The 11,596-nt window shown below is 46.8% G+C and overlaps 1 protein-coding gene across 1 annotated transcript; it reads right to left on the reverse strand.

Moving 5' to 3' along the window:
* Window positions 1-6,405: 6,405 nt before the first annotated feature.
* Window positions 6,406-10,767, reverse strand: LRIT2 (leucine rich repeat, Ig-like and transmembrane domains 2). Its single transcript, XM_044236827.1, has 3 exons — window positions 10,658-10,767; window positions 9,376-10,157; window positions 6,406-7,154 (listed from the first exon to the last, which is right to left on the reverse strand). Exons 1-3 carry the CDS (start codon window positions 10,765-10,767, stop codon window positions 6,406-6,408), a joined length of 1,641 nt encoding a protein of 546 aa, XP_044092762.1.
* Window positions 10,768-11,596: the final 829 nt, after the last annotated feature.

Raw genomic sequence — 11,596 nt, forward strand, 5'->3', positions numbered from 1 at the left:
GCAAGGGCCAAGATGACCTCCTGCTCCCTCCTTGCGTGTGTGTTAGCTGACCCACAGGATCAGTCTCCCGGACAGCCAGGCTCCTGGCTCCTTCGGCAGGTGGATCCATCCCCCAGCCCCCAGATCTGACTCTGAGGGAGGCTGCAAACCTTTGTCCGAAGGGCCACACATATACTTCTAATAGTAATATTTGCAGGGCTTGTCTATCCGACTGTGCCCCTCAGGGGCCTGGACTGGGCTTTTCTCCTGAGTAGGACAAGCCCCAACAGGGTTGCTTGGGAGGGAATGGACTCTGGAGCTAGAGCTAATTAACCCCCAGCCCAGCCCATTGAAGGCAGGGATTGGGAGGCCTGACATGGACACAAAAGCCTGGGCAGCCGTGCAGTCTCTGGGACAGTGGTCATGAGAGCCTCTGGGATAGAGGCTCAGGCCAGCAACCAGGCCCTGGGAGGGGTGTGAGCTCTGGGACAAATCCAGAACTTGAACCAGGGTAGAGGTGATCTGAGAAACTGGGCCTGTGGGGCAACCTCCTGCACTGAGAAATACGGGGAAAGTACCCACTTGCTGGCAAGAGCCATACTGAGAAAGAATAAGAGGTACAGCCAAACCTTGGGTTCCAGCAAATGTGGAGACATTGCAAGTGACCCCCATCCAGTGGCAGTGAGGCTGGGCCAAGTTCTACTGCATGAAGGAATGGTGAGGCTCCAGGGGCTGCCTGCCCAACCACGCTGGGATGGGCCTGGCCTCTAAGCTGGTGTAATTTTAAGTCTCTAGCTAAAGAGCTGGGAGACAAGGTTTCAGCTTAGGGGTGCTCTCCCATCTCTGGGGCCTAAAAAATGGATGGGTAATTAACAGATGTGTATCCAGATGTGTCTCCAGGAAACCTGCTGGGCATTGTGTGTTTCTCCCTACGGTTGAGGTCAGACTTTCTGACTATATGAAATAACATGGTACTTTCTGGTCTGACAGCCCTGGGTCTGAATCCTGGTTCTGCTGCTTACATGTGACTTTGTGCAAGAGACTAAGTCTCTCTGGGCTTTACTTCCCACATTAATACATGGTGTTAAAAAAAAAAAAAAATCGTTGCTATGAAGGTGACGAGAGCTATTCTATGTAAAGATCCTAGCAGCAGCTCTGTATCTGCTGATACAAGCTCAGGAGACAGTTGCTATTCTTAGGTGGATGAGAGGACATTTGAGGATGTCTGCAGGCTGGAGCGCCATATCCTGGAGGCAAGGACCTCTGCGCATGCTGACCTCCAGGATATTGCCGCCTACTGAGAGGCCCGGGAGCCTCTCCTCTGTATGAGAGGAGAGGGGCCTCGGAGAGAGGTGGAGGAGAGCAGGGAAGAGGGCACAGCTTTGGCCCTGTGCAGCCCTGAAGCCTGCATTCTGCAGGAGTTAAGAACTGAGGAGACTGGGCACCTGGATGGCTCAGTGGGTTAAAGCCTCTGCCTTCAGCTCAGGTCATGATCCCAGGGTCCTGGGATCGAGTCCCGCATCGGGCTTTCTGCTCAGCAGGGAGCCTGCTTCCCTTCCTCTCTCTTTCTGCCTGCCTCTCTGCCTGCTTGTGATCTCTGTCTGTCAAATAAATAAATAAAATCTTTAAAAAGAAAAAAAAAAAAAGAACTGAGGCGACTGTCCCTAAGAAAACCTGTGGGACTTGGTACGGAGCAGCTGCCCTCAGAGGCCAAAAAGCAAAACGTGGCAAAACCTGGGCACAGCTGGAGCCTCCTGCTTCTCTGAGGTCTTCTGCAACACTGCTACTCTGAGGACAGGTGGCTTCGAGGGAAGCCAGGTTCAGCCCATCTAGCATGGGTGTTGTCATCTGTTGGCAGACAGTGATGCACTCTGACAGTCCTCGAGGGCCCTGGCCACAGTGGGAAGGACAGGAGAATGGGGAGGATGCCCTGTGAGGACTGAGGCTGCCACAGTCCATGTGGACACAGGGAGGGTCCCTTAGAAGAGTCACAGAAATAACATGGGTGGGGTGGGGGGTGGTGTTGTGAGGTTTGGTGTAGTTTGCAGGATGAAGCGGTGGTGGTGTAAACCCACCATAAATTGATCCATAAAGTAAGCGACTTTATTTTGCAGCAACAGGCTGGTGATGTTGGGATATGACATTGGGAAATTGCGCAAATGCACGTTTTTAACTGAATGAGGTTCAGTCATTTATTAATAACATACTCAGTCATTTTTTAAAAAGATTTTATTTATTTATTTGACAGAGAGATCACAAGTAGGCAGAGAGGCAGGCAGAGAGAGAGAGGAGGAAGCAGGCTGCCTGCCGAGCAGAGAGTCCGATGCGGGACTCGATCCCAGGACCCAGATCATGACCCGAGCCGAAGGCAGCGGCTTAACCGACTGAGCCACCAAGGCGCCCCTCAGTCATTTTTTTAATAACACATGTTCTGAGCATACTGTGCCAGACCCTCTTCCAGGTATTAAGTCTACAGGCTCCAACAAGCCAGAAGAAAGGAAGAAAAAAGAAAAAGGACAAAATCCTTCCCTCAGGTTGACAGTAGCAGATGCATGGGACCAGCAAAGGCTTCATTCCAAAAGCAAGTAGCACTGCTTACAAATGTCTCCTGAACCAAAGGCACTCACCTTAAAATCATTTGGTCTAAGCTCTTAAGAGATAAGATTCCCAAGAGCATGACAACTGAATCTGAAACTATAGAATCTTTTCTTAAAAATAAGATTTATTTATTTATGTGGAGTAGGGGAAAGGGCAGAGCAGGGGGAGAAGGAGACAAGCAGACTTCCTGTTGAGCGCAGAGCCTGATGCAGGTTTGGGTCTCATGACTCTGAGATCACGACCTGAGCCAAAATCAAGTGACTGAGCCACGCAGGCGCCCCTGAAATTATAGCAGCTTTTAAACATTAATTAAACAGAATGTGAAGGGTATTGGCATAATTAGCACATTATCACACATATATCTATACATACACAAACACGTAGTCTTAGTAAGATCTGATGTTCCAAATGGCCTAATCTATATATTGACTCGCAGTCAAAGAAAACACAGATTAAGATACTCTTTTTTTTAATTTTTTGATTGTTTTATAAACATATAATGTATTATTAGCCCCAGGGGTACAGGTCTGTGAATCGCCAGGTTTACACACTTCACAGCACTCACCATAGCACATACCCTCCCCAATGTCCATAACCCCACCACCCTCTCCCTTCCCCACTCCCCCCAGCAACCCTCAGTTTGTTTTGTGATATTAAGAGTTTCTTATGGTTCATCTCCCTCCGATCCCATCTTGTTTCATTATTTTCTTTCCTACCCCCCAAACCCCCAACGTTGCATCTCCACTTCCTCATATCAGGGAGATCATATGATAGTTGTCCTTCTCCAATTAACTTATTTTACTAAGCATAATGCCCTCTAGTTCCATCCACATCGTCACAAATGGCAAGATTTCTTTTCTTTTGATGGCTGCATAGTATTCTATTGTATATATATATATATATATATACCACATCTTCTTTATCCATTCAACAGTTTGAGATACTCTTAATGGTGATAACGTTTATTGTGATGACATTTATTGAGGGCTTACTATGTGGCAGGCATTGTTCTGAGAGTTTTACATGTGAGAACTCATTAATCGTCAGGAAAACCCTAGGAGCAGGTAGTATTATTATTCTCATTTTTTTTTATTTTATTTTTTTTTAAAGATTTTATTTTATTTATTAGAGAGAGACAGTGAGAGAGAGCACGAGCGAGGAGAAGGTCAGAGAGCGAAGCAGACTCCCCATGGAGCTGGGAGCCTGATGTGGGACTCGATCCCGGGACTCCAGGATCACGCCCTGAGCCGAAGGCAGTCGTCCAACCAACTGCGCCACCCAGGCGTCCCTCTCATTTTTTTGAATGAGGAAGTTGAAGCACAGAACAATAGAGTAATTTGCCCAAAGTCACAAAGTCAGTAGGAAGCAAAGCTAGAACTTAAGCCCAGGAAATGGAGTTCCTGGGTTCCTGGGTCCCAGAGCCTATGTTCTCTTTTTTCCCCTTCCTTCCTTCCTTCCTTCCTTCCTTCCTTCCTTCCTTCCTTCCTTTCTCTCTCTCTTTCTTTCTTTTTTTCTTTCTTTTTTTAAAGATTTTGTTTACTTATTTGACAGAGAGAGAGAGATCACCAGTAGGCAGAGAGGGAGGCAGAGAGAGAGAGGGGAAGCAGGCTCCCTGCTGAGCAGAGAGCCCAATGTGGGGCTCAATCCCAGAACCCTGAGATCATGACCTGAGCCAATGGCAGAGGCTTAGCCCACTGAGCCACCCAGGCACCCAGAGCCTATGTTCTTAACCCTACTATCATCACATTGCCTAATCCAGCTGGAGACTGTGCATCTCTTACCCTAGATTTTTTTTTTTTTAAGGGCAATTCAAGGGTCTTGAAATAATTAGAAATCGTCTCCAGACCTTGAATCCTCTCCCTGAATTTCCATGTCCGTAGAAGCACCTGGATGCTGCCCCTGCTATGCTACACGTGTCCTCCATGGCCTTTCCCCCTATCCTGTCCCTTCTGCCCACCATGAAGCTTTCTTTGCTGGAAGTGGAGGCCAGAACATCCACTCTTGCCTTCCTGGTAGTCCCAGGTCACTTCAGAATTGCTGTACCCTTCATGATCCGTAGACAGACTCTGATTCTATGGAGGGAAAGACACAGAGACCACTAGAAGTGCAAGCTCTTGCTTTGCTCTGACCATGTTTCTTCAAAAGGTATCATGGGAAATTACTCATGAACAAATTCTCTACCGCATTACATGCATGTATATGTTGTTTATATACATATAACTATATATACGTATATATGACTTTAAAATATATGTTCTTAGGTATGATCATGTCTCTGTAGCTATGTTTTTTTTTTTTTTTTTTTTTTAAGCCTAGGAGACCATGATACACGAAATCGGCCTGGAAAGACGGCTGGGAATGGGTGAAGAAGGCAGGAAAGAGGGAGAAAATATTTCTTGGAATGTCACAGGGAGATAATCAACAGTTTTCAGGGGATTTTCCTGTGGCCCATGAGAAGCTGCAGAAAGGCAGATGTGGGTTTAAATCCTGAGAAAGATCACCAACCAGCAGGGATGCCTGGAGGGACAATGAGGTTCTCTGGGGTTCACGGGTACACTACATGTGCACCCAGATAGGAGGAAACAATTACCTCTCAGGGGTTTAATAGGAAAACTTGAAACATTTAATAGGGGAAGGGAGTGGAGATTATACCCTCATTCGTGTAATAGACACTTGTCCCCAGAACTGAGACGCTAGGGACATGGGGCTGAAAAAATAAGCCTGAAGCTCAGAATTGCCTAAGACTGGATGGCAATCAGGGTTCTGTAGCCCCCCTCCCACTTGTAGATGGTAATAATAATGATTATAGGGTCATTTGATTCTATATAGATTCAGTTCCTTCTGGGTATGGCCCTTTCAACTCTACTTTCTTTTCTTCCTTCCTTTCTTTCTTTCTTTTAAAGATTTAAAGATTTTTTGTTTATTTATTTGACAGACAGAGATCACAAGTAGACAGAGAGGCAGACAGAGAGAGAGAGGGGGAAGAAGGCTCCCCACTAAGCAGAGAGCCCGATGTGGGGCTTGATCCCAGGACCCCGGGATCATGACCGGAGCCGAAGGCAGAGGCCCTAACCCACTGAGCCAACCAGGTGCCCCTCAACTCTACTTTCTAACAACCCCTGGAGCATGAGCCTTGGGTTGCAACCAGTCTCCTGCTGTCCTAATGGCTCCAGGCTCTCCAGAGCCCCAAGGACTGCTCATGGGACACAGACACCCACAAGCAGAGAGTCACATCACCCATCAGATTCTCATTGCCCCATAGGGGAGCTTTTTGGAGCCTCAAATTTATGTGATCTCATTGGGAGTTTGCAGTAAGAGGAAGAAGAATACTTTCTGAAGGAGACACAAGAATGTGGCAGAGCAGACATTTAGGGGAAACAACAGAATGAGAGCCCCTCTCAAGCGGTGCCCCCACCAGCTGGTTAGATGGGTGATGTTGCACAAGCCACTGTAACTTGCTGGGCTTCTGCTCATTCACCTCTAGAAAGGGGTGGAATTCTATCTTTCTCCAACAGGATAGCACATGTGGCATGTCCTATGTAATTGTTACAGGGCTATATCTATGGAAAGAGTAATATGTGTTGACTTCTAGCCATCATGTATAGTAAGGTAATTAATTGGACCAGCATCCCTTCCATGAAGAATTGTGTCTTCCTGATCATTGTGTCAAGTTCAGTGCCTGGAACAGAGTAAATGCTCAATAAATAGTGTTGAATAAATGAGTCAAGGCAAGCTGAGTTTCCACAGAGGTTGGGTTTGGGGACTAATGCCGCATGTTCCCTGCCACGAAGCCCATCCCCCATGAATGCCATGCCCAGCCTGAGCTGTTCAGCCCCAGTCTTCCTCTCTGTCTTTCTCCTCATGCCCTTCAACATCTCTGGGGCCCAGGCCATCCTCACAGACTGCGATGGGTTCTCTGCAGGAGGAGTCCCACTGCTGTGGCGCCGCACGCGGGCACCTAGGGGCCTTCCTGTGCTGAGGACAGCAGGGCAGCGTCCGTTCCCCACAGCTGCAGGGAGCCTGTGCTGCCCAGACGTAGACACCCACGGGCACCACAAGCAGCACCGCACACAGGACCACTGCGACATGCAGGAGGCGCTCCCGGCCCTCCAGCTCGTGGTGGTCTCTGCCCGTCACGAAGACCACACACCGGCCCTGGTGTGCGGGCTGGCCGTGCAGGCTGAGGCATGCCTCATATTTCGTGCCAGGAAGGAGGTCCTCCACAGCGTACGTGTTGATTCCGGGGCCAAGGTGCACCACTTCCTTCCTGAGCGTTTGATCTGATGTAAGGTAGAGAGTGAACCATTTCTCCTCGGGGGCATCTGCCACTGCCAACCACTCCAGCAAAATCCCATGCACCGTCTGCCTGACGACCCGCAGGTCAACATAGGCATTGTCCTGTGAAGGGAAAGAGGGAGGCAGGGCCTGGACGGGCTGGATGTGGAGGGAGATGACAAGGGTGCTCCTACCCAGGAAGTTGGAGGCCACACAGGTATAATTGCCTCTGTCTACCAGATGGGCAGCAGGTATGATCAGTTCCGACAGAGCAGTGTCTTCTGCAGTAGATGAAGTCAACACTGGGAGAGAGAGAGCAAAGCAGCTCGATAGACATGTCTCTGACAAAAAGCTGGACAGTTCAGCAATGCCAGTTATTTCTTTTTAAGCTGGAGGTGACCATTTATTAAGCAATGTTTGATGCTGTGTATTTGCCTCTCAGCCCCCCTGTAAGGTAAATACCCCAGTTTCAAACATAAGAAGCTGAGGATAGGAGTGAATAAGCAACTTGCCCATAGGGAGAGATGTTCAGAGGCAGTGACTAATCAGGAACCTCGTTCTTCTGCCTATAAAGACCACACTTCCAACCTCACTAGCTGTTCCCAGCAAACCACCGGAAGTGTTGCTGAGCTAACAGCATGGTCTTGGGGAGATCTCTTACAACGATGTGGTATTGTGAGCTTCAAAAATTGCCTTTTGGGGGCACCTGAGTGGCTCTGTCAGTTAAGCATCCAACTCTTGGTTTCAGCTCAAGCTATGATCTCAGGGTCATGAGATCGAGTCCTGTGTTGGGCTCCATGCTCATCAGGGAGTCTGCTTTTCTCCCTCTCTCTCCATCTCCTTCTGACCCTCCCCCCAACTTGTGCTCTCTCTATTTCCAAAATAAATAAATAAATCTTAAAAATATACTTTTAAAAATTGCCTTTTTACTTCCCAGATATAGAGAGGCTTAGAGTCTGGATCCAAATGCCTAGATTCTATCCCTTACTAAGTATATGGTCTTGGACCAGTTGCTTAGATACTTTTGGCCTCAATTTCCTCATTGGTAAAATGGGATGATAATAGTACTCGTTCTTTAAGTTTGATAGTAAGTGCTCAGTGTGAACTGTGTTATTACTGAGAGGATACATATAACATGGTACCAAAGAAACTGACTACAGAACACTAAAAAAGACATGTGCATGCATCTCACTGTTCTTCAAGATGCTACAAAAACAAATCCTACATTTCTCCTTCACTGGTATTTAATCTTAACCCAATAAGATGTGATTAAAATGATAGGAAAAAGTCAACAGTTCATTTTGTTAGGTATTTTTTAATCTTCCAGCAGTTTGTCTCTACGCATAAGAAATATATGGGTAACTGACTGTATTTCTCAAGTTTTACTCATATATTCCTAGTTGTTGTTTAGACAGCATTAAGATGTCACCAGGGAGGCCATCCTTGGTCTTGTGCTGTGTCCCAGCCCTGTAGGGTTGCAATAAAGGTGATTGCAGCTGAGGTATAAAAAGAGTGCATAGCGTTTCAGGGCATGAGAGGCAGGCTTGAACCCCAATGTTGGGGCCCATGGGGGTCATTTCCTCACCCAGGGTCCCAGTATTACAACTTCAAACTAACAAGATCTGAACAACACTGTGGTGGGAAGTATAAAATTCAACCAGTATGTAGGAATTCCCAACCTTGCCCAAGGGTAAGAATTACTTGGGAAAGGAGGAGTGGAGAAGAGGAACCCTAGTCAATATACATTAACCTCAGACCCTTCCCTAGACACAAGGAATCTGAATCTCCAGGGCAGGACCTGGAAATCTTATTTCTAACAAGTACCCCCAGATGAGTCCGCTCCAGAAATTTTAGGAAATAATTAATAGATAATCTCTAGAATCAGTCCTAGTCAGAAATTCTATGATTTAAAAATACACAGCACAGGGACGCCTGGGTGGCTCAGTTGGTTAAGCAGCTGCCTTTGGCTCAGGTCATGATCCCAGAGCCCTGGGATCGAGTCCCGCATCTGGCTCTTTGCTCGGCAGGGAGCCTGCTTCTCCCTCTGCCTCTGCCTGCCATTCTGTCTGCTTGTGCTCGCTCTCTCTCCCTCTCTCTCTCTGACAAATAAATAAATAAATAATCTTAAAAAAAAATACACAGCACAGTATTTTGCATCTAAAAGATTCTCAAAGAACGTATTTGTTCATATATAATTTTATAATATTTATACAATATGTCAAGTCCATATATGTGTGTGTGTGTGTGTGTGTGTGTGTGTGTATCCCATAGAGATCTGCATGCGACCATTTTAGTATATGTGCTGCCGAAGCGAGCACAGCATGCGACCATTTTAAATTATGCCAGTAGTGGAACACTGTCTTGGAAACTTTCTGTTGTGGTGGGTATAATTCAGGCCCACCCCAATCTTACTGGCACACTTACTTTGCGATTGATCCGGTATAGAACATCCCTACTGAGGACTGGGTTGCTGTAAGACCTCACTATTCCCCCAGATACATTGAGAGGGTGTCTGTGGCTTACCATTGAATTCCCTCCACATGCTCAGGGGGTAAGTCCACGCAATGGTTGGTGAAGGGCTGGCCCGTGCCTGGCATCTCAGGGTCACATTCTGTCCCATCTGGATGGTGACACTGGCACTGGGGGTTGAGACCTGTGGCTTCATGCAAGCACTGAGCTCAGTTTCATGAAAAAGTTGCCCTGCCTTGGAGAGAGGGCGTTGGCACATCAGGTAGGAATTCACCAGGATGACCGGGATACTGATGGACTTTACAAACTGGACAAGTCCCCTCAAGCGACAGTCACATACCCAGGGATTTTTGTGCAGTGCTAGCACCATGCTGGAGAGAACCTTGGCTGCACAGCCAGGCTGCGGGTGTTTCTGATAGACTAGCCAGTTCAAGAAGACACTCTTAGATACCACTGTAAGCCTGTTGGAGGATAGGTCAAGGTAGGTCAGGTTGATCAAGAACTGAAGGGCTAGTTCAGGGAGCACATCAATCCTGTTGTGTTTGAGATCCAAGACCCTCAGGAGAGGTGTGGCTTGGAATGCTGTCCATGGTACTGAACGGAGTTTGTTCCCCTCCAGTCTCAGCTCTTTCAGTTCTGACAGGTGCTCTAGGGCTCCCGGGTGTATCACAGAGATGTTATTAAAATTAAGCCAAAGGTATTCCAACGTGCTCATGTTGATGAAGGACCCTTGAGGCAGTTCAAATAAGGGTGAATTTTCAATTCTCAACAACTTTAACTGTTCAGGATGGTTCCTTGGGATCTTTTCTAAAGAGATAGATATGCACTGCAGAGCCCTGTACAAGAAACCAAAAGCTTTAAGGTGAATATTGGAGGGGTCTCCTGGGTGTCTCAGTCAGTTAAGCGACTGACTCTTGGTTACATGCAGGTCATGATCTCAGAGTCCTGAGATCAAGCCCTGAATTGAGCTCCCAGCTCAGCGGGGAGTCTACTTTACCGCTCTCTCTCTCTCCCTCTGCCCCTCCCCCAACTCATGCACATTCTCTCATTCTCTGTCTCTCTCTAAAATAAGTACATATATCTTTAAGAAAGAAGAACATCAGGCAAGTGATATCAGGTTTATTCTAGCATTAGGCATATGAATTTTAAAAAATAGGTGTTATTCACTTGAAATAAAAGAGACCCATTTTGGTAAAAGTGCACAGTTCTCCAAAGTTTAGCACCAGCTAGAGATTTGGCTGATTTCCTGCCAAATCTAGGTCTGTTCCCACTCCACTTCATCTCTAAAAATAGCCCACCCCCTACAACCTCCTGGCATCTTGTCAGCATAGCCCACCTGCTGAAACTGTCCTCTGAGCAGGTACATCCTGGCAGACAGGGTGGCTGAGCTGCATGTGAATCCAGAAAGACAAGAACTAGCAGGAAATAATGGGAAACTGAAGCCATATTCTTCTGTAAGAAATCACCTTGCAAGTTTTGAATAAGTATAGCCCAAGCTTCCGAGTGGCAGATCCTATTATTGGTAATCCATGGTGATGTAGGTCATCACAGCAGTGGCAAAGCTCCTGGATGCTCATTGGTCTGTTATGGCCCAGATCCCAAGCTCAATAAGAACCCATGAAGAGGAAGCTATGCCCCTTAACTAAGATCACAGAATTCACCCTTTGTCTGGTTCTTCAGTCTGCTAAGCAAACTCTAAACCAACTGTCCTATTCAGCACCGATACTGCCTTCCCTCAGTTTCTTACAAAATGATCTAAGAAACAAGCAGGAAATATTATCCTGGGCACTGTGGTTCTGGTTATCGGGCCAGAATCCATCTAATATTTCATCTATCACAATTGGCTCCTGAAAACTCAAATTTTCAACCACTCTCTAGAAGTGAATGCAGATGGTGGGTGACAAAGATGGGACCACAGTTGTCCCTGGTTTTCTCTCCACACCTCATGTGATGGATTCATTCGTATACTGTATTAAGACAGCTGTCTACGCCACGTGGATGAGCTGAGTCAGAGAAGCATCACAGTGGAGAGGTTAAACCACAAGAATGTATTTTCTGATTAAGGAAATGTGTGTTTGTTATCCTTGATCTCACAACTTTCCCTGAATGCTGTGTATTTCACAAGATAAACATGAGACTTACGTTTTAAGGTGAGATATATGTGATTTGGGGCACTTGCTCTTCCACTCCTTAATTATTCAACAACTATTTATTGGCCCTCTTCACACACTTTCTAGGTGCAAGGAATCCACTGGTGGGCAAAGCTTTTTAGACC

The sequence above is a fragment of the Neovison vison genome, chromosome 2, assembly GCF_020171115.1.
Source record: "Neovison vison isolate M4711 chromosome 2, ASM_NN_V1, whole genome shotgun sequence".
NCBI lineage: Eukaryota > Metazoa > Chordata > Mammalia > Carnivora > Mustelidae > Neogale > Neogale vison.

Excerpts from the sequence above, each read along its gene's own strand:
- LRIT2 (XM_044236827.1), bottom strand. The coding sequence starts at position 10,767 with ATGGCTTCAGTTTCCCATTATTTCCTGCTAGTTCTTGTCTTTCTGGAT. Across the intron at positions 10,158-10,657 it reads TCAGAGGACAGTTTCAGCAG|GGCTCTGCAGTGCATATCTA; the intron begins GTGGGCTATGCT and ends TTTCTTGTACAG. Across the intron at positions 7,155-9,375 it reads CATGTGGAGGGAATTCAATG|TGTTGACTTCATCTACTGCA; the intron begins GTAAGCCACAGA and ends TCTCTCTCCCAG.